The following is a 22,612-nucleotide window of genomic DNA, read 5'->3' as shown; positions in this document are numbered from 1 at the left end:
TAACAAGCGCTCCCAGTCTCTGCTGTTAAAGTTCACACCTCCGGTTCCACTCGGAACGCCTCTTATTTTTAACCCGAGTGGATTTCAGTGAAATGCGTCCTGTTTAAGGCGGCTTTGCTTAAGTCCATTACTGTAGCGCTGTTTATCTTTGGAAGTTTATAAAAATAAAGAAAAGAATGGAGATAAAAAAGTAGAGGATATTAAGAGTGTAGAGGCGTAAAAACATAAAAACACCTCGAGAGAGCGCGGGGCTGCAGAAGGAGGAGGAGAGAGGACGCTGCCTCTTGTTCCAGTTCTAAATATTTATCAGATTATATCCATAAATGCTGCAGGCACGAGCAAGTAAAACCTGAAAATGAGTCCAATCTAATTAGATGTAAGATGATAATGATTTTAAACTTTAAACGTTTGGAAACGTGTGAACAAATCGGCGCAGCAAAACTATTAGCAAACTGAACCAAACTGGCGGTCAAACTGTGAGCTCCAAAATCAAACATCGTCTGGAGACAATCTGTCTTGAACGCTGCCGGGACTGCAAGGTGCCGATGCGTCGCCCGATAAGAGGCCTCGCGCAACGAAGCGACCAAAACACAACAGCTCCAGTAACGGCGGCAGCCAGAGACTCGCAGGCCGGCCTGGAAGCCCCACTGATGCCACTCAGAGATAAAGCAGGTTGTGTTGCTGCAGGAGTCGGGTTGCAACCCCACTATCTGAAAGTGTGTGTGCATGCACGCTCCCCAAGGTGTGTTTCCTGGCTGGGACCGAGACCCAGCGGAGACGTTTTGAGTAAAAGCGGCTCCGACTTTTTAATTAGAAGCTTCAAGGACGAGAGGGAAGAGCAGAGACGCTGGGGGAGGAGCAGCCGTACCTCGGCAGGGAGGCGTACTGACGCTCCACCTCGTCGTACCGCGGTGCCAGCCGGTGGTCCGTCGCTCGGCCCGGCATCTGCTGGAGAGAGAGAGAGAGAGAGAGAGAGAGAGAGAGAGAGAGAGAGAGAGAGAGAGAGAGAGAGAGAGAGAGAGAGAGAGAGAGGTGGGATGGTTATTCTGTTATTCTGCAGCCTGCACGGGAACAAATCATAGGCTGCAGCAGTAGAGACATGGCTGAACCCCTGACACCCCCCACCACCACATGCCCCGGCTGTGTGTGTGTGTGTGTGTGTGTGTGTGTGTGTGTGTGATTAGAGGGGTAATTTGGGATGACAGAGGCTGGTTATTAGGGATTTAGCGTTTCAGTCTTCTGAGATGTTCTAAATTGGGGGGTGGTGGTGGGTGGTGGTGGGGGTCTCCATCCTAGATTAGGTTACTTCAAAACCGGATGGAGTCGTCTGGCTGACTGGCAAACAAACACACACACGCACACACACACGCACACACACACAGACTCATCTCCATCTTTTAAAGAGAGAAAAAAAAGATGAAGTGGAGCTGCTGACAGTTCCATCTCTCCTGCTTCCTCTCTCCATCTCCCTCTCTGTGGCATCTCAGGGGTTTTTTCTTGTCCTCCGCCGATTCTCATTGCAGTTGCTCTCACACAGCGTGCACACACGCACACACACACGCACACACACACACATACAAACGTGCACAGAGTCCCTCTCTCAGAGATTATCTGGGTCTATTCAGTGAGGAGAGTCTTGCTGCTGCGGCGCTCCCTGAAGGAGCCGACTAAACCCCAGCCATCAACAAGGACTACACACACACCCACACGCGCGCGCACACACACGCACACACGCACACGCACACACGCACACACACACACACACACACAGAGGCAGATACACAATTTCTCTGATAAACACAACAAGCGACACACGATCAGCCTGGTTTTTCGGAGAAGGCAGATGGAGGTGCGACTGATCTACTGGAGCGTCACGACTGAAATCCTCCGCAGCTGTAACCTGCTGTTGTACCTGCAACAACATGAAACGCGTGCACACGCGCATTTCTGTGAAGAAGAGACAGAAAAAAACGAAACGCCGTCAAAGTCAAAACTGAATGTTGACGTCCCGAGTGGTGGAGGCACAAAGAAAAATGTTCTCTTTAGGAAAGTGAGTCTGAAAAGTCTCCCTCCGCAGAGTGACGGCGCCACAGGAAGAGGAGCCCGGACTTCAATATTGCAGACCGCAGAGTTTTTTTCCCCTTTCCTTCTCTTTCTCCCGCATTCGAGGGAACGATGCCAGGAGGCATCTAAAACGGATTTGCCGGCCCTGTTTTCTTTTTGAACACCTGTCTTTATAGCTTCAATATCTCAGGTATAGAGAGGGAGCGGGATATTAGGTGGTGGGGAGGACGAGGGAGGGTGGTGGGGGCTGGTGGGCAGGAGAATGAAAAGGCATTAGACGGAGAAGACGGGAGGTGGAAAAAATGGGATGGAGCGAATGGCAAGTAAATGAGTTAGAGAGAGAGCCGGGTGAGGAGGATATATAGAGAAGAGGAGGGGAATTATGGAGTCATTGAGAGGCAGTGGGGGTGGGGGGGGCAGGGGGGGGTATGAGAGGTGAGTTATAAAACAAGGAAGTGAATGGGGTGAGGACAAGGACAATGGAGCCGAGGGAGGGAAGGAGGGAGGGAGGAGAGCAAAACAATCCAAATGAGACGTTAAGGTGGGGGGAGGTGGGGGTGGGGGTGTGGAGGGTGGATAAAGAGGAAGAGAGAGGTTGGAAAAAAAGAGTCATGAATGGAAAAAGGTGAGTGGAACGATGTCGGAGGGAGTCGGAACGCGCTACGACTCGCCGGCTCCACCTGCACCGAAACAAACCGACTCACTGCAGGCCCTCCGGGTCCTTCTGGACGACGGCTGCTGTCGATGACATCACCAAAATCATCCACAACGCATCGTTGGATCAGTGACTCCAGATGTTACCAGATGGAAAATCACAAATGTGTGGCGTCGAGTTACTGGGAAGCAACGATCGAGGCTGAAACTTTCTAATTGCAGTGTGCTAACACAAACACACACACACACACACACACACACACACACACACACACACACACACACACACACACACACACACACACGTGGGAGCGAAAGTCCTTCCAGGACACGAGCACGCACTTACAGACGGCGGCTGGCAGGGGGCGACGGCGGCGGCGGCGCACTGGTCGGTGTAATGGCCTCGCAAAAAACCATTTCATGGCATCATGAGCAGAAGAGAAGCAGCGAGGAAATCAAGCAGAAAAGACTGATACTGGATGGAGGGAGCACACACACACACACGCACACACACACACACACACAGAGGGAATCATCTCCCTCCCGTCTACTGACCCTTCAATTTCTCCATTAAAACAAACCAGGCCATCACTTTAAGCACCGCTGCCACACACAAATACCTGACCATTTATTTTACCCCCTCTGAGTCTAATTTACACAAGGACATTTACACACACACACACACACACACACAACCCTAAAATAACCCTAAAGGACCAAGTATTTCTTTTTATTAACATCCAACGATGATGTGAAAAGCAAAACAACTTTGATGTGTAAAACAACGATGACTTTACACACATTTTTGCGCAACATTTGACGACTCCAGGCTATTTCTGTTTGTTCGTTGCCGTTTTATTTTCCAATCCGAGTCGCGATTAATCGACCGACTGATTAATCACTCAACCGCAGCCGCTGTCGGTTCATCTCTTTGTCCCTGAACTTCCTCTCCCTCCTCCTCCCTGAGTTTCCTCAAGCAAGACCTCCCAGTTTCAACCTTCACTCGTACTTAACATCTCTCTTCCTCCCCTCTGACATCTCCTCTGTTCTTCGCCGAGCGACGACGTCCTATCGCAGCTCCATCAATCACTTATCTTGAAATCTGCGACGTGCTCTCACCTCCCCACTCTCATTAAAATTCCAACCTTCCGCTTCCTGCGCCTCATTGTCTTTCTTTTGTTTTATATCTCCCGAAGAGAAAAAAAGAAATCGATGCTAGCCAAGAGGAGCGGCCTAATCTCAATCAGCGGCTCCGCCCCCTCCTCCTCAGACCCACCGCCAGTCTTTGGCTCTTGTTATGTAAAATGGATTGATCTTTAACAAACCCTTTCCTTCCTAGCGTCCTCCTACACTGTCGCCCCGCCTCCGACGGCGTCCCTCTCTCCTTTAGTCAATCAATGAAGAGAGATAGCGCTGTCGCTCCGCCGTCCCGCCACTCGGCTGCTCGACTCCACTGGCGCTGAAATCGATGAATAAGGGGAGACGCTTCTAATCCGCAGCAGTCATAACGTTCTGCACAGGCAGCATCTCTGGGATGATTCAATTAAAGACTGAAGACGCTGTGACTTCTGAGTGTGTGTGTGTGTGTGTGTGTGTGTACTGCCGGGGACACTGTGTTTGGGGTACGGTGACCTGAAGATGCTGGTCAAAGAATTTAAACCAAATAAGATAAAGAAAAAAAAAGACGAGTAAAAGGGCAACTGACAAAAACATAATTTGACATTTATGGACGATGATCATGTTTGAAGGGTCAAAAAAAAACAATTCCTGGTCTCCATGGCCAGAGTCTTTGATTGAAAGACTCTTAAAGAGAGCGGAGTCTCGCACCCTGACAGGTGACATGTGAAAGAGAAGCGTTATCGTGAAAAATAGAAAACGACAACCTGGCGCCGAGTCTCTAGACGCTTCTGCCATCAGTTTTGTTTTTTCCTTCTCAGAAAAAAAAACCCAAATATAATCTTGTGTATGAATCGACAGACGCAGCTCGCTAATTATCTTCTGCTCCGACGGTGAAGGGGGAACCAAAAAAATAAAAATAAAAATAAAAAACAGTCTCTTCTAAATGAAGAGTAATTTTCTCGAGCTTTGAAAACTGGAGGCTCAGGATGAATCTTCCTCTTCCTATTTTCACAGATAAACACTGTGTTTGCAGAAGTTACGGGGACACAAGAACAGTGTGTAGCCGTGTACACTGGCGGTCGGATGAACAAGTTCTTTTTTTTCCCCCACCTTTCTTTTCTTTTTCCCCCACAGCCCTCCTCCATCACCCCCACACCTCCTCTTCACTTCATTCTTTCCCTCGTCGTGACCCCCGACGTTATTCCCTCCCCTCCCCCACGGTAATTTTTCCCCGTCCATTCATCCCAGCGAGAGCCGTAATTGCAGCGGCCGGTGAAAAGCCGCCCATTTTCTGCCTAATTGCGGCGCCGCTGCTAACAAGGAAGCGGCGAGGAAATAAGAGCGCGCTGGCAAGAACACGGCAAGTTCACCTATTCACGAAGGAAATCGCGAACACACACACACACACACACACACACTTACATGTCTATACAGCTATTCTATTAATGGCCTCATTGCTTTTGGTCATTATAAATCCCAGGAGTGTGAATTAAAAACACTGGCTGTTTCTGGGCTGGATTTGCCTCTGGCTCTTCCAAACTGCTATTTTTAAAAGCTGCATTGATAGTTTCTCCACCAGCGAGAAAAACGGGTGCAGAAATATATGAGCACTCTCGCTTGACATTTCCTTTCTTCGAGGAGAGGGAGGAGGCGCAACTTCTGTGTGGGGTCGCCGGTATCGGAGGACGAATGTCGCAGGGCCACATTAGGAAAAAAATGTTTATTTCCCCGTCAAAGGCTGAAACTCTGAAATGCTTTTCTTTTTCTTTTTATAGGGCTATAAATTAAGAAAAAAAAAAAGCACACTGGAATGTTTAATAACGCTGCCTTTATTTATTCAGTGGTTTGGAAAAATAAACGGCCAGCCTGTAATTCACAGCAAACAGAAAATGCAAGAGTGGGCGGAGTTTGGCTGGGAAACGCAGTCAAAAAGCTCCACAACTGAGGAGGCAAGTTTCAGAAAGTAGGACTCTCAGCACCTGGCAGCGGATCGGCTGAGTCGCCGCAATCGATCGGCCACCCAGTGACCCCCCCCCCCCCCCCCCCCCCGGTGGCCGCTGGCTGGCAATCACCGTTTCACTCACTTTTTGCTGCTGTGCTGCAAAATGTTGCAGCTGCACAGACTGACGGCCTCAAGACTGAGAGGGTTTGATGTGGAGGAGGAGGGCAGGACGTTGAAATGAACGATTGCAAGGTTGAAGTTCAGAAAATTAAGACTGGAGTGCAGCGAACTGGCCTCTCTCTCTCTCTCTCTCTCTCTCTCTCTCTCTCTCTCTCTCTCTCTCTCTCTCTCTCTCCCTCTCTCTCTCTCTCTCAAAAAGAAAAATTCCAGCACAGAAAGTCAATTTCCTCCCAAGTCGCGCAGAGCCTCAGTGCCTCAGTGGCTAATACACTACATCCTGTTTATGCAGCTCAGGTTGCAGCGGTACGAGGCTCCGTCACTCACAGGAAGTAGTTTGTTTACAAAATGCCATTTGAAAGTTATGAGGCAGGTGGCGCGACGGGAACAACAGCCAGCAGCTGCTGCACGACGGAGCTTCCGGCTGAGTTTCAACCTCCGACTGAACCTGCAGAGGATGGGACAACACCCCGAGAAACGAGCTCCTCCACACACATGTGTGTGTCTGTCGTCTAGTTGTCCAATAGGCGACAGTCTAATAAATACGTGTTATAAATATAAGGAAAAGGATGTTGAAGCCTGAATCACTTGAACTTATTTCCACCAACAGAGGTGAGTTACAATGTACGTACTTCCTGTTTCCAACAACACTATGCATCCCTCAGGACGGCACCATCATACAATCCTGAAGATCTGATCACGTGGTTCTGGATCATTGTCTCACAAAATGCAAGTCTTCCGTTTCATCGAGCTAAGGCGCTAAAAATGTATAAAATCATTATAGAAAGAAAGCATTTTTTTTTTCAACCAAGAAGAATTGTGAGAAAACATTGTAAATAAAGAAATAAAAAAAAATAAAAATAACGCTGGTCACCAGGCATGTTCAGAGTTGCAGACAAACTCACAGCTCTGGTTCGACTCATTCTCACCTGCTAGTGTGTCTGTGGGCGACAAGGGGTTACCATGGTTGCCAAAGAATGGCGACTACACTGTGGTCCTAACACACTGCAATAAAGACACGCTTCTTTATTTAGACACACACACACACACACACACACGAGATATGGACACAAACCTTTGATTCCGACACGTTGATTTCATATCAGTGTATTTATATCATCGCAGCAGCAGAGAACTAACAAAGAGCCACAGACGGAAACACACACCACAGTGTGGGGAAGAAATTCTCATCCAGCTGGGTGCAGCGGAGGTGGGCTGCAGACGTACTTTCTGGGGGAAAGGCGACAGTCGGAATGGAAAAAGAAAAAAAAAAGAGACGGAAAAGCGGAAAAAGAGCGAGTCTGGTAAGAAAAGAGGAGGAGCAGGATGAAGAAGTGATAGTGAGAGGGAAGGTAAGGCGATAGCAGCGAGGACGGGATTAGTCTCCACTGCAAAGCCTTGGGAGGGGAGAGGAGAGGAGCACACACACACACACACACACACACACAGCACAGTGATCTAGTGGCAGACACACACACCCTGCATGCAGTTGAAATCAAATAAAATGTTAAAAGGACAAAGTACGGATGTTTAAAAAGTAACACACATATTGTAAGATAGACGTGTAGAAACACACACACACACACACACACACACACACACACACACGTGCGTGCACGCACACACACACACACAGCCAGGGTTCATCCAATCCTTAGTGTTCTTTAGCAGCTAAGCTTGTCCTTGGAAGTGCAAGGTGGGGAGTCGATAAGAGGACGAGAGGTGAAGGAATATTTCCAGGGATCGAGGGAAGGATGGACGGGGACGACAGAGGGAGGAGAGATAATTTGGCTCCCTCTAAGCCTCCCCCACCCTCTCCCCTCCAACTCTACATCCCTCAACCCAAAACTTGCAGACTTTGAAAAAAAAAAAAAAAAAAAAAAGAATCAAAAAGTTCCCCTGTGAGGATTAGGATGAACAAAGACAGGTGAGTTCCTAGGAAAACTGACGGATCCGTCGCAGGAGGAGGAGGAGGAGGGAAAGTACTGGAGGGGGTGGGGGGGTTAAAGGAGGGTGGGAAGACAATTTACCTGAGAGAGGCGTGCAGGTGATGGTGGTGAGACAACAGAGACTAGAGCCTGGTCTGCCCTTTTTAGAATGTCAGCACCCGAGGCGGGGAAAATCTCAGCTGCTCCGCTTTTATTTGTGGATTCTCATTTTTTTTATTATTTTTTTTTTTTAAAACTTTTTTCTCCACCGTATCTCAGGAGCAGGACTTAGTATAAGAACATAAAAGAGCAGCACGGGTACAGTGTGTGTGTGTGTGTGTGTGTGTGCGTGCGTCCGTGCATGTGTGTGTGTGTATGAATGTGCTACAGCATCTACAAAATCTGAATACCAGTCAGGAAGTACACATTTCTTTTCCCCTCAGTGTGCGTGTGTATGAGTGTGTGTGTGTGAGAGTATGTGCGTGCGTGTGTGTGTGTGTGTGTGTGTGTGTGTGTGTGTGTGTGTGTGTGTGTGTGTGAGAGACACAGGGAGCAGGTGGCTTTAGCGGCAGGTAAGATGGAGCTGTAATAGGATGAAAGTGACACTTTCTACTTCCTGCCTCCCCAACACACTCTCCCTCTTCCTTCCTCCTGCAGATGATTGGCTCCAGTCGGGAGGGGTGGGGGTGAGGGGTGGAGGGTGGGGGTGGGGGGGTCCTTCTGATTCCCACCCATATTTCCTGGATTCTGTATCTGGTCTAATCTGGTGAAAGTCATGACCTCCTCTCCTCCATTGTCTCTTCATGTCACACGGTTCCAGTCTCAACACGCTCCACATCCTGTCTCCTCTATTTTTACCTTCCTCTCCACACCCCCCCCGCCCCCCGACCCCTCACTCACACGCGTCACTGTCAGGTTGTCGGTACGGCAACGGCGAGCCTTTTGTTCTCCGGTCAGCCATGAAAAAGTGGGAATGTACAGGAGTGAAACCTCACGCTCTTCCATATCGACGGGGAGGGAAATCTATAAGACTCTGGCCGGTATTTATGACTTCTGCTCTTCCAGGCTCACGTCACGCTTGCTTGGCTGCTTACGTGGGCGAAGAACAGAGAGGAAAAAAAAAAAAGGGTCAAATGCCGAGGTCGCAACACACTAAAAAAGAAAAATCGAGACGATGCTCATGTTGTCGTTGGCAGAGGTTAACAGATAAGGCATTGTTAACTGCAGTGACGTCGCCACAGGAGGAAGCAGAGGCGACCGAGAGCGTTGGAAGAGTGACACGATGATTGTTCTCCCTTTTGCAGGTCAGCTGACAGCCTGACCTGCTTTACCATGTCAACCTGTTTCTCACCAACAGAAAGACTAAAACCACCTCAAGCCAGCGGGATAACTTTTCTCCCAAAGATAGAAAACAAGAAGCTATATTTTCTGAATTATCTAATGCGAATTTCTCTCAAAATGTGCACTAAAAGGCTGTCTGGAAACTAAACTACTGGGGCCATAAACCACTTTCTCTTGCTTAAACGACTGCAAAGTGTAAGCAGAAAACGCTCTAAATCCTGAGAGAGAGATGAGAAACATCACCGGGCGGTTTTCAATTTGTCTGAAAGCCCTGACCGGGCTGCCGGGTCAGATATTAGCCTGGATACTGCCATCTATCAAATCACCTCTCAGAGATGGAAGGTTTTCTTGCAGACACTAGCAGGTCTGTGGCCCGGACCCTCTGGAGGCGGGGCGGGCGGGAGAAGAAGGAGGAACACCGGGAGGGGGCGGGACAGGGATTAGAAACTTCCTGAAAGGCAGCCACTTCATTTCCTGGATAACCTGGCTATGATTATCTCCTGGGTGGGAATGGAACGTTTGATGTCCTGGGACCAGACTAATCTCGGTGACTAACCTCCACCTCTCATTTCCTCCGGATTAGCCTTCTGTGCTACTTAATGAGAGAGGTGGAGGTGTGCAGATATTAACCTACTGCTCAAGCGGAGTGGAAGAAGAGGAACATATGTGTGTGTGTGTGTGTGTAGAAAGTGTGAGAAAGAAATAAAATAACAGTATTTGTCATGTAATGTATTCACACGGTCTCCTAAGCTTGTAATATGAAGTCATATTATCGCAACACAAAGAGCAATGGGAAGAAAATATAAATAAGGTCTTTTGTATGAAGAAAGATTTCAGTTTGAATGAAGGAAAACCTCTATACCGGCCCATTGTGGATGATGTATGATTATTAATGATTAATCACGACAGCCTGGACCAAGTCGCTAGTTCATCGGAGGCTCACAACCAAGCATTTGCACACAAAGATATAAGATACAAAGATACACACACACACACACACACACACACACACACACACAGAACAAGCAAACTCCACACGGAAATGTAGATTTTTTTCTTTTTCTAATAGATGAATAGATTTGCTGGATATGAGGTCAGTGACAAAGAGTCAGGACCCAGATGTGGAAAGACACCTGCAGTCATTCCAGACTTTAGGAAAAGCAACAAAGAAAACCACGAAGGAAGAGAATCTAGAGGGACGCAGGAGGGAAACAGAGCATCAGGTCTGATAGAAGTGAAACAAATGAAGAGAACACAACCATCTAAGTCCATTCCATAATGTGTGGCAATAATTTCTAGAGACCAGCACATGGACCCCCCTCCTCCCGACACACACACACACGCACACACACTTCTCTGTTTCATCCCGTTGGCTGCGACTGGCTGGATGGAGACTCCTGCGAAGTCGAAGGTGACAGAGTGTCTCCAAGAATTTGGAACCTCATGATTGCGGGTTATGTGCAAATTAGCAGGAGGACTGCGAGGACTTGCAACTCCTTCAAACACACACACACACACACACACACACACACACACACACTCTCCACTCACTCCAAAGCTGCAAATTAACTAACAATTTCTGCAGCCATCAAATTACGCTTGAGTGTGTTAGATTTTTTTCTCCTCCCTCCCGCCGTCCTCACCAGGCAATTCCTCAAGAGGGGAAAGCTTAAAGTGTTGCCAGGCTCCCGGCCAGCCTGACCAATGACATGTCACTTGACCCGTCTCTCGGCCAATGCCCTGCCTTCAACAACCGGCTGGGCCCCAGCTGGCCAATTAGCTTGCCTCTTAGTGTGGAGCCTGGCCAATGAAAAGCCCCAGGAGACTTCTGTTCATCTGAACTCACAGATGGGAGGACAGAGTAGGGTGTGAGTGTGTGTGTGTGTGTGTGTGTGTGTGTGTGTTGGGGAGGACTTGGACTGGATCCCCAAAAACTATTGAGACATCTTCAGTGAAGAGGTTGGCTGGTTTTGAGTTAGCAGTTGGAGACAAATCTCTCCATTTAAAAGCAACCGATGGGAGAATTTCATTCGGGGCGCCTTGAGATACCGAGAAGAACAAAGCAGCAGGACTGATCTGTGCTTAATACACGAGGTTTGGGGGGTATTTTTGTTATTTGATGGGGTTATTGGGGGCAGTCATCGTGAGTTAACACACCAGTGATTAAAAATACAATAAAAGACGACACGTTGATAACCAGAGTGACAGATAAAGGGTTGACTTGGCCCTGTGGACTAATGGGAATTTTGAAGACGTTGAAGATTCCACAGTGACATCAACCGACCGACTCGTCCACATCTGACTGAGGAATCTTCTGCATTTCTTCACGAGTCTGACTGGATCTTTTCCTGACTCTCACACACACACGTTGGCACATTTGCAGAGATAAGGGTCTTTTCTTTTTCTCGCTGCGTCTGTCTCGGCTCATCTGCGCTGACATGGAAATACAATAGAGCGGCGGTAAACAAAAACAAATGCAGTTTTTTTTTTTGCGGCGGGCCGCATCTGCACGCCACCGCCGCTGCCGCAGAATAAATAAAAAGCGTTCAATCCACAAAAGCTCGGCGCGCTCCAGCACCACACGACACAACGACAAGATCAGCGGTTGCAATGAATGGAGCGCTCTTTGATCCTGCACAGCGTTCCCCACCCGACTGGTGCGGAGGGACGGAGGATTCTTCTAATGGCCAATCAGGTTCCTACGTTGCAAAGCATCAAACGCGGTCGGCACAACACCGTTCGCACAACTCTGGAGGTTCCAGCGGAGAAGGAACGCAGGTAACTATCACTGGCGTCCCACAACTTGAGCCCTGTGCAGTTTGAATCCCAAAGAATGCATTACAACAGGGAATTACCCTTAAAATATAATAGCATGAACAAAAAAAAAAAAATCTCTTTTTAAATTGTTTAATAGCAGCTGTCGATTTCATCACACATTTCAACAATGAAAAAAACAATGATGTGCTGTGACACAGTCACGCTAATGTTCCATCTTTGCTCTGGCTTGAGGAGAATCCTCTGCCTTCACTACATTCCCTCACTGAGCTGCTGCAGCAGCGCAGCAGAGGCTGCCAGGCTTCCTGGAGGTCAGGAGGTCGTGTTTGTTTCCCTCAACTCGCTCTGCTCCTCCTGCAGCCTTCGGCCTTAATTCCCTCCATGACTTTCAGGTGACTCTGCTGTTTGAAATCCGGACTTCCTGAAACTCGTCCTCTCTGATTCTCTCCCTCGCTCCCTCGTTTATCCCCTCCCTCCCCCCTCGCGCCCTTTCCTCTCTCTCTCTCTCTCTCCGTCTCTCAGCGCTTCCTTATCTCCGGGACGACTCGCCACATTTCGACATCTTCTATCTCAGAAGCTCGAGAGTCGACCCGCCTTCGAGAAGCGCCGACGGTCTCCGAGTGCTCGCACGCACGCATGCGTGCACGTTGCCGCCCTCCCCGGCGCTCACGGCAGGTACACGAGTCCGACACTCTGGAGACGTGCGCGAGCAACCTCGGCAACGCACAGCTGAGCCGACAGCGCCGCGAGAGAGAGAGAGAGACAGAGAGCGAGAGAGAGAGAGAGCGAGAGCTGAGACTCCGGCCTATGTGCACGCACCCCAGCGTGCACAGAAGCAAACAAGTACTGGCTGACGTGCACGCGGCACAGATGGCTATCCGGCCCCGTGCACGCCGCTGTGGCTGCTGCTGATAACAGTCTCCGCTGGACCGAAACAAGGCACTTTTTACACACACACACACACACACACACACACACACACACACACACACACACACACACACACACACACACACACACACACACACATTAACAGCCTGTGTGTGTGTGTGTAAAGTCTTTGTTTGGCTGCAGAGTCACACCAGCGAAATGGAAACCAAGATTTGATAACGACAAACAACATCACAACCCATGAATGAGGCTGTAAAGAAACAACACACACACACACCCACATATATATGTATACAGTATATGTACATAGAGAGAGATATGGAGAGAAAGAGAGCTAAACACACAAGCATGACCATGACCACAAACAGGTTTTCCAAGAACGGGACCTCTGTGCAGTAAACTGTTTTATCCCGAGCGTTTCTGCCAACAGCGGTGCAACAAGAGAGGCTTTCACGCCAGATTAAAGGATAATTTCTATTTCTGCGCCGCGCTGTTGATACAGGCCTGGGCTGAATGTGCCCAGGAACCAGATGGAAACGCACGCAGGAATGAGATCTGGGCGAGCCACGGCAAACCGCCACCGTGTGTTATAGTGTGAGTGTGTGAGTGTGTGAGTGTGTGTGGACACTGAGCACGGCCCCTCGTGCACTTACGCTCAGTGAGCAGACATTTTAAACAGGGAGGCAAAAGGTCGCTGCTGGTTTTTGTTCTTTGTGATATTATTGTGTTTGAAGATTAGAAGCAGGCATCGTGCCGTCATTACTGGGCACTACGTGATTTCCAGTGGCTGAGGGACAACTTTTGTTGTTTCTGAGCTCCGAAAAAGCAATAAGCATATGTTTGTAATTAATATATGAGCCCATAGATACATCTTTGAGTTTTTGGCCAGTGAGGCTTTTTTCAGGACCCAGAGGCAGTTACAAGTTCATTCAGGCTCTGTAAACCAGGTGTTCCTCCTCCTCCTCCTCCTCCTCCTTCTCCACCTCCTCCTACTCCTCCTCCTTCTTCTTCTTCTTCTTCTTCTTCTTCTAGATTGAATGTTTCTTTCTTTTGGCTTTTAATTTGTGTTTGTGTTTTTTGTGTTTTATTTTTATTTGTCTATTTATGTATTTATTTAATGTTTATTTTTTTGAATGGCTTGTATCTTTTTTGGGTTGGTTTTGATTTTGTGTTTATTGTTCATTATTATATTTTTTTAATCATTTATTTTAAGTTAGGAAAAGGTGCATAATTTTTTAGTCGGTACTTTGTAAATAAATGTGATTGTAAAAATCAAAAATCAAAATCAAAAAAATCTTCTTCTTCTTCTTCTTCTTCTTCTTCTTCTTCTTCTTCTTCTTCTTCTTCTATCGTTCGGCAGTGATGTAAGACTCGACGCACCCGGGCAGGAAAGTCTTTGCTGCTGCGTTCACGGTTCAATCAGAAAACCATGACTGACGGCATCTGGCTGCCGTTTGTCTGAGTTACGCTAGTGGTCTGGACGACGACGTGATTGGCCCAGCTGGTCCTGAGGTGGACAGAAGAAGTGACGAGACCGTCTGCCGGTGACTCATCGCCGGCCGCAGCCTCGGCCCTCGCCAAACTGAATGTGGACGGGATGCGCTCGGAGAATCGCAGCTCGCCGAGCTCGAACCCGGTCCGTTTTTGCCAGTGCTGAGACTCCGGCCTAACGTTTGGCAGAGGTGACTCGCTCTGAACTCTCGCCAGCGCCTCCCGCAGGATTATTGGCTTAAATACGGCCAATTAGACAAAAGCAATAAAATGTGAACGTCACGCTCTGCGAGTCTGAATCCATCTCATAACCACCGGGACCCAGACTGTGTGTGTATGTGTGTGTGTGTGTGCTTATTACTCATGTGTCACATGACCTCCCAGCAACCACAAGTGCCATGAACAGCTTCGGGTCCCGACCTGACCAGACTGCAGAGAGACTCACATGTAAAAAAAAAAAAAAAGACAAAGTGATAATACGTCGTGACATGTTGACTCATTCTGCCCTGCTGCTTTACAGAACACATTCATCACACACACACACACACACACACACACACACACACACACACACACACACACACACACACACACACACACACACACACACACGCCACTGCATTGTGTGTTTGTGCGGGACGATGTGTGTGTGCGCTGAGACGAGCGCGGAGTTGATGGGAAAGTGTGTGTGTCTGATTGTGAGTCCATTCAGGCAGATGAAGCCCAACTCTGTTTTTATCTTTGTGCGTCTGCCTGTGTGTATGTGTGTGTGTGTGTGTGTGTGTGTGTGTGTGTGTGTGTGTGTGTGTGTGTCAGTGGCCCAGCCAGGCACCAGCTCCAGACAGCAGGGTCAGAGTCATCCACTAATCATATTAACATTCCACCATAATGACCCAATGCATAACTCTTCCTTTTCCAGCCTCCTTCCTCTCCCGCCCTCCGACCATCTGCCTCCCCTCTGCCTCCCCCCTGCCTCCCCCCTGCCTCCCCCCTGCCTCCCCCCTGCCTCCCCCCTGCCTCCCCCCGGCCTCCCCCCTGCCTCCCCCCGGCCTCCTGGTTAACCCTCCGTCCTCCACATACATGTTTGCTTGTTTGTTTGCTCATCTTCACCTCCTCCGTCCCTCCACTCTGGACCCGGTTCTTTCCAAGCAGAAACTGCCTCCTGTATATTCAGTGTCTGGTCCTTGCTAAAAGCAGATTGTTTGGTCGTGTTGGTTGTGAAAAGGGAGATTAAGCTGCATCTGTAGGCTGCTTTCTATAATTATATGAGACGGCTAACTGACTCTTCCCGTCTTTTATTGTTACTGCGAATGTTCACAAACTAAGACAAATAAAATCTTTTTTAAAAATGACAATACAAGCTTTTTCTAGTTGTGTACGTTTCTTACGTCGACATATCCTGACTACAATCCGGAAAAAAAAGAAGAAACTATGTCAGCTGAAAATGTAACAAACTCCCAAAATCAAAGTCAAAATCATCGTGCAGCTGCTGAAATCACAGTTGCATAAAAATCTATTCATGGAGCAAAATGCAACACGACGCCACCGGTGGTTGACGATCAGATGATTGACCAGAAGGAATTTTTAAAAGCTAAAACACACAGCGGGTTGGTTGCTGTGAGATTATTAGGATGTCGTGTCTCACAACTGGGACTTTATGAGGAACCACGACGGCTCTCGCCGCTCTCGCTCAGAGCCACGATGATGAGAGCGACGGAGAGAGGGAGCTTTTCTTCCCCAACACACACACACACACACACACACAAGGCTGCACACACATATACACACTAACTGGTAATGATTTAAAGTCTTTAATGATGAGTCAGCAATTAATTGCTCCATTTCAGTGTAACCGCTAAACCTTGCTTCAGATTACCTCATAAATTGGCGCCCGTGAGTGTGTGTGTATGTGTGTGTGTCTGTGCAATTGTGCGTAAGCCAACTTCTGTGGTGAAACAAAAAATAAAAAGGGCAAGAAATAAAGAGGTGAGGAGAAGAGCAGAGGGACAATAAACTGTCTGGGCATCTCTATTATTGGCCCAGACAGTTGGAGGATGTATATCATACATATAGTGTGTGTGTGTGTGTGTGGTGTGTGTGTGTGTGTGTGAGTGTGTAGACGCTGTGACGTGTCTGGGTCCACTGAGTCGGCACTGATCCCATCTTGCCTGACTCGGGGATTAAGACCTCCTGACCTGCTGCGGCGCCTGCACGGCCACATGTATCGACGCAGACGTGCACGGAAACAAAAAAAAAAAGAGTGGGGGGGGCTGTAGGTGGGGGAAGGGGGTTTCCAAGGCGACAATGACTCTGTTTTCGAGTTTGGCATCGGGCAGCAAATTGATTTGAATTGAATTTACAAAAGGGCCGGGTGAGAAATAAAATGTTTAAAAACAATCTTCTCCTCCTCCACTTAATGCGTCCCCAATCCCTCGTTTATCTGAAGCCTTTATTCCCTTCTTTATCTGAAGGAAGAGAAACCTCCTTCAGTCACTTCTCACATGGTTCTGACGCTGCGCTGCTCCTCCTTACGAGGCCTGACGGAGGCCAAAGGCGCCGTTTCATCCTGTGACTGCACACAAAAAAGTGCAAGTGTCTGACGGAAAGGTATTTGCATGCAGATGTGAGACGATACGACACAATGTGTTGTGTTTCGCTCCTGTGCAAACCGCTCTGCCGCGGTCGGTCGGTCGGTCGGCTGGCCAGGAGCCGCCTGGGTCACATGATCGCTTGCAACCCGTCTGATAACTGCTCCTCAATCGTGCATTTATGATTTCCATCATTGCGTTCCGCTCCCTTGTGTTGGGGGAGAGAGTGAAGCTCTCGCTGAGCTGCTCAGGGGGAGTCACTGCTGGTTTAGTGACTGGAAGTCCCCCATTCAAACCAGTGCATGCAATGGGTGTAATGTGACTCTGCTCTCTCTCTCAAATCTCTCCTGGCAAAGCATAAGAAAGAAGGAGAGCAAGAAAGGAAGAAAAAAGGAAAGAAAGGAGGCCGCCGCACCACGACGGTCTTATGAAGTATGAATAAGTTCATCACGCTGCAACAGCAGCACTGATCTGAGGCAGGAGCAGGGTGGCAGAGTTTGAGTCTGTTAGCTTTGCTTTGCCGTCCACCTGCTTTTAGCCCAATACATCCTGCTTCAGGATTGTTCTGGAGCTTTGTGTGATTTCTGTTGTGCTCGCCTGTTTGCTGCTGGAGGTAAGGAGGAAAAAAAATAAAAATATATATATGTATGTATATATATACATATATATATATATATATATATGTATATATATATATATACATATATATATATATATATATATATATATATATATATATATATATATATATATATACATATATATATACATATGTACATATATATAGAATTTCAGCACACTGAAATGCATCTCCTTCAGATCATTACAATGGAAATGCAGCCTGGGAGTGTGTGTGTGTGTGTGTGTGTGTGTGTGTGTGTGTGTGTTTGGCTGCTGCCAAACAGAGAATGGTGATGTGGTTCCGTGTGGCTGTCTGGATTTATGATCATCCAGAGCCGACGTTAATAATGGAAACTGTGGAAATACGGCCTCGCGTTTGCAGCTGGCACGGCCAAAAAAGCCAAACTGTTAACTTTTTCCCCTCAACTCCGTCTCTAAGTTCTCTAATTTGCTTTTCAAATTTTTCCAACTACACAAATGCATGCATGTGTGTGCATGTGTGTGTATGTGAGATGGGCATACATTACAGTGTAAATCTTCCCCTCGCCAACCTCTCCCAGTTTCTTTCCTATAAGCGCTGGAAGTCAGTGAGGAGGAGAAGAGACGGATCCATCCAGCATTTTCTACCCCGGTGCCGGGTTTCATAGCTTAGATGGGGAAGGAAATGAGGTGTGGAGGGGACAAATGCTGGAATTGTGCATGCGGACAAAGCAGGATGTGATGAGAAAATATTAAAAACAAAAAAACAAAAACTGGGGTTGAAAAAGAAATAAAGAAAATGAAAGAAAGGAAGTTTTTCAAGTGGAGCACAAACACGTCTCTTGACCCTGCATGCTGCCGCAAAGAGCCGCTCTCAGCTCCAAGGTCCCAGCGGTGGGGTGCACCCCCCCCCTCCTCCTCCCCCGCCCCCACCCAGACGTAATAATGAAATAAAAAAAAAGCTCTCAAGGTAACGCAGCTAATTCTGTTTGACAATGGCAGGAATCATACGAGGAGTTTGGAGGTCGCGTAGGAATGGGTGGGAGGAGAGGGGGGGTGGGGGGGTGGGGGTTGCCGAGGGGTGCGGGGGGGAGCTTTGACTCTGTAAAATGAAGAAATGCAACAAATGTGCAGGGTGGGACTCTGTGGGATGATGAAATGGGTCTGTGGCTCGAAGTGAGCTCAGATTTTACAAGGCAGCAGAGCTGCTTTGGAACTGGGGGGGAACCTGCATTAAACAAGCCTTGCTAACTGTTGCATGCAGGCGGCCTGTGGACAACTAATGTAGAGGTTGTTGCTGTTGTCTTGGATGAAGCTTCGTCTCAATTGTTATACGTCGCCGCTGGCGATGGTTTATTAATTCTGTTGTCTGAGCTTTGGACTTTTTTTTTTTTTTAAAGCGTGTTTAATTGTAATTTGATTTGCAGCGTGTGACAAATTAAATCAGTCTAAAGGAATGCGAGACGTTCCAGTTACCATGAAGCCTTTTTCTTAGTGTGAATTTTCAAATCGCGTGAGAAAAAAAAACGAGGGAATCATTAGTGGGGGAAAAAGTTTGCCCACTGGCTTTTTGTCTTTTAGGAAGCAGCTTCTGTCAACGGTGAACTTTGTCTGCACCATGTGGTGCCTGGCAGGTGCTGCTCAGTGGGCTTTATTGGGGCGTCTTTGTTGTTGTTATTTATTTATTTACTGCAAACAGCTGTCGGCTGTGGCTGCGAGGGACGGTGGGAGTGAACAGTCAGTAAAAGCTGCCGCAGACCTCGCCAGTTTGTCACGTTGTCGCGTTGTTCTCACTTTGCGAGTTGATACGGCGAAACAAATCGCCGTTCATTTTAGCAATGCGCAATTTAAAAGTACATCATACAAAAGAAAACAAATCGCCGTGCAGCTGATGTGTTCAACTCTGCCCCTGCAGCAGAGAGAAAACACGTTTTGCTCGTTATTTCTGCTGACAGTTTTAAGATGGTGAAACTCTGACCGCTCCAGTCCGTCTGCAGCATTTATAAGTACTGGATGTATCCGAGGCACTGTTATGGTTAAATGCTACTAATTCACAAGTGAACAACATGCTGTTGAGGGAACAGACCAAAGATTTGGGCGAAAGCGGGCTGAAAAGTGTCGTAAACGACGCAGAGACAGAAAGACAAACAGACACAGTGGGATCGGACGGCAGGGTTTTTTCCCAAAATTCTATTGTGAAGCAGACAATGGTGCGTGTGTGTGTGTGTGTGTGTGTGTGTGTGAACGGCAACAGTGTCAAGGTTAGGCTGAGAATGTTGGATTCAGTTCAGAGAACAGACAGAAAGAAAGACCCACACCCAACACACACACACTGCTAGATAAGGACACACAAGAAAACACACACACACACACACACACACACACACACACACACTGCAGTCTGCGTGAACTACACTACAGGACCGGATACGCAGCTGACAGTGAAGGGAATTTGGTCCCGATCAACAGGATATGATTCGAGTGGTGGTGAAGTGACCTGAAAGATTTTCTTTTTTTTTTTTTCCCAAAATCTGAGTTTCGCTGCCAAAAAAAAAAAGAAAAAAGCTTTTACTTTATCGCGGGCCAAGTGGAGGCTGCCGCTGAGGCTGCATTCATATCATCTTGGAAGAAGAAAACTGAAGGAAGACGGTCGGGAGGTTAAAGTGCCAACGGTGTTAAATCCTCAATGCAGTGTCGTCCAATCAATTTTATAAGAATAAAATAAAATGAAATAAAATAAAAGGAAGACAAGACGAAGAGGGAGCAGCTGCTCGACTTTGTTTCTCCGAAAACCACAAAGACCCCGAATGTGATCCGCAACCCCCCCGCCCGGACCTTTGCAGGCTCTGTGCGTGGGCGCCGCCGTCCTTCCACAGCCCAACAAATAAATAAATAGATAAATAAATAAATAAACATAAGAATCAGATCAAGTGCGAATCCACTGCGGGCAACAACAAGAGAGGACGAGCATTTCATGCGAGCGCTCTGTGAATGCATCAGCGCAGAGACAAGAGCCGGGTCGGGCCGCGCCGCTCGGCTCTTCGCCTCCGTCTTCGCGTGCGTTTGCTGCGGAATCTCGCAGCCACAATCGACTTGGGCCGAGCAGAGAAGAGTCGGATGAATAATGAGAGAATCAGCAGTCATCAAGCTAAGCACATGGTTTATTCATGCACGGAGCCGACGTCCTCCTTCGGCCCCGCAAAGTCTACTTGGGCCTGTTTATTATTCTTTTGAAAACACCGTCATACATATTTAGCAGAATCGCATTTGAATGACGTTTCCGTCCGTGTTCAACAATTATCGCCTGAATTATGTACATTTATATGTTTTTTTTTGCGTGAAGAAAACCGTACATTTCCTTTTTATCCAACACAGATTCATCAGAAAACCAGAGGCTGACGTGATTCCTGAGCAGCAGCCTCCCAGCAGAGGCGATGGACTGCGGTCAGCTGGCCCGGGCCCAGAGTCAACTCGCTCAAGTTCGCCAGTTCCCGGGTCATCGTGGGTGAAATCCTCGCGGCTATTTTTCTCGACCCCGCGGGCCCCACGAAACCAAAAGACTGCAGAGGCTCCCCGAACGCGACGAGGTCAACGGCACATTGAACAAGATGAAGAATCAAGAAAATGCAGTTTTCAGCCAAACTGCTGGGCTCCTCTCTGGGTTTTCACCACTGAATGAAGCAGAGAGTCGATGGAAGACGTCTGTGACCAGCCGCTCGGTTGGCGTCAGACGATGCATCAGACGTTCAACCGCTCAAACAACACTGCGTTGACTCATCACACGCTGTATTTGTGCCACTCGCTCACTGGGTTACAGTTCCCTGCACCAGTTCTCTGCATTTCCACCAATCAAATCTGATCCTGGAGATGGTTTTGAAAAAAAAAAAAAAAAAAGTCTGGCACGGTGGGTCAAAGGTCAGGAAACCGCCAGCCGCACACTCACTCTTTCACGCAGACACACACTGACTCACACGTGCTGCATTTGTCACTTCCCTGTTTTTCTTTCTGACTTTTACAACTTGATGGACTTTAAAAAAAACACATCGACAACGATGGATTTTCCTTCTCGGTCGGAGCAGAGATCACCACAACATCTGCTTCTCCTTCAAGTTATTTAGTTATTTATTTATTTTTTACATCAAACATTTACCAAGAGTCACTACAATTAATAGGCTTCTTCCAGGAAAGCTTTGAAGGCTTGGTCGGTGTGGATTAAGGATTTATTGATTTTGATTTTGCAATAGTTTAAACTTGACACTGATACACGACTCTAGTGACGTTTGTTAGCTACATCCACCTACCACCATGTGGACAACAGCGTGAATTACAATCTGTCGGAGTGAGAAAATATGTTGGTTAGTGTGACATTTTTGTTATCTTCGTCATTTCATTTTTCAGATTCTGAGGCTACAATGGGGTGATTTTTTTTTTTTTTTTTTTGTTTTAGTCCACAAACTCAGTCCATCAAGTCCATCAGACAAAGTGAACCTTCGTCCACTAAGTGTTGAGATAGACAGGGGGAAATATGAGTTGTGGGTGAACTATGCCTTTAAAGCCCTGAGGTTAAAGCCAAAGCAGCAGCAGGAAGTGCAGTCTGGAGCTGAGCCACCAGACAGTCAGAGTCTAGTTGACTTTGCATTGAGTCGCTCCTTCCAATCTGCGCGGCACAACAAAAGATGTCACAAGCAATTAGGAGATTAATTGCACACAAACACACATCTTTAGGCGCAAATGACAAGACAAACTGGGTGAAAGTGTTTTGGGCGTAATTAAATCAGCCACCAAAGGCTGCGCCGCGCCGCCCACCGCAACAATTGGCTGGCTTCCCCCGCAGTGTGTGTGTGTGTGTGTGTCACCAGCAACGCCCTGTTGATTTAGTTCCCCCCCTCTCCTCAGGGAGAAAGTCTGTTGTCGTCGACTCACACACACACACACACACACACACACACACACACACACACACACACAGACACTGCAAACCACAAACTCGGAAGCCAACTTGTATTGTGGCTCACACGCCGCTTGATAATTGTTTTTAGGGC

The 22,612-nt window shown here is 47.8% G+C and overlaps 1 protein-coding gene across 14 annotated transcripts in view; it reads right to left on the bottom strand.

The window, feature by feature from the left end:
- Nucleotides 1-22,612, bottom strand: part of LOC142897632 (partitioning defective 3 homolog B-like) — a 213,101-nt gene that overhangs the window by 20,764 nt on the left and 169,725 nt on the right. For 10 of the 14 annotated variants that reach the window (XM_076040092.1, XM_076040099.1, XM_076040089.1 and 7 more), the window contains one exon: nt 869-948. In XM_076040092.1, the coding sequence (XP_075896207.1) occupies nt 869-948 (80 nt within the window). The remainder of the gene's footprint in view (nt 1-868; nt 949-22,612) is intronic. The other 4 variants (XM_076040093.1, XM_076040101.1, XM_076040096.1 and 1 more) reach the window with 1 other exon arrangement.

This window comes from Nelusetta ayraudi, unplaced genomic scaffold (genome assembly GCF_046127955.1).
Source record: "Nelusetta ayraudi isolate G7.1 ecotype Tasmania unplaced genomic scaffold, CSIRO-AGI_Nayr_v1 ptg000060l, whole genome shotgun sequence".
NCBI classification, from domain to species: Eukaryota; Metazoa; Chordata; class Actinopteri; order Tetraodontiformes; family Monacanthidae; genus Nelusetta; species Nelusetta ayraudi.
Note: the sequence above shows the minus strand (reverse complement) of the source record. Positions and strands in the feature narration are given on the sequence as shown.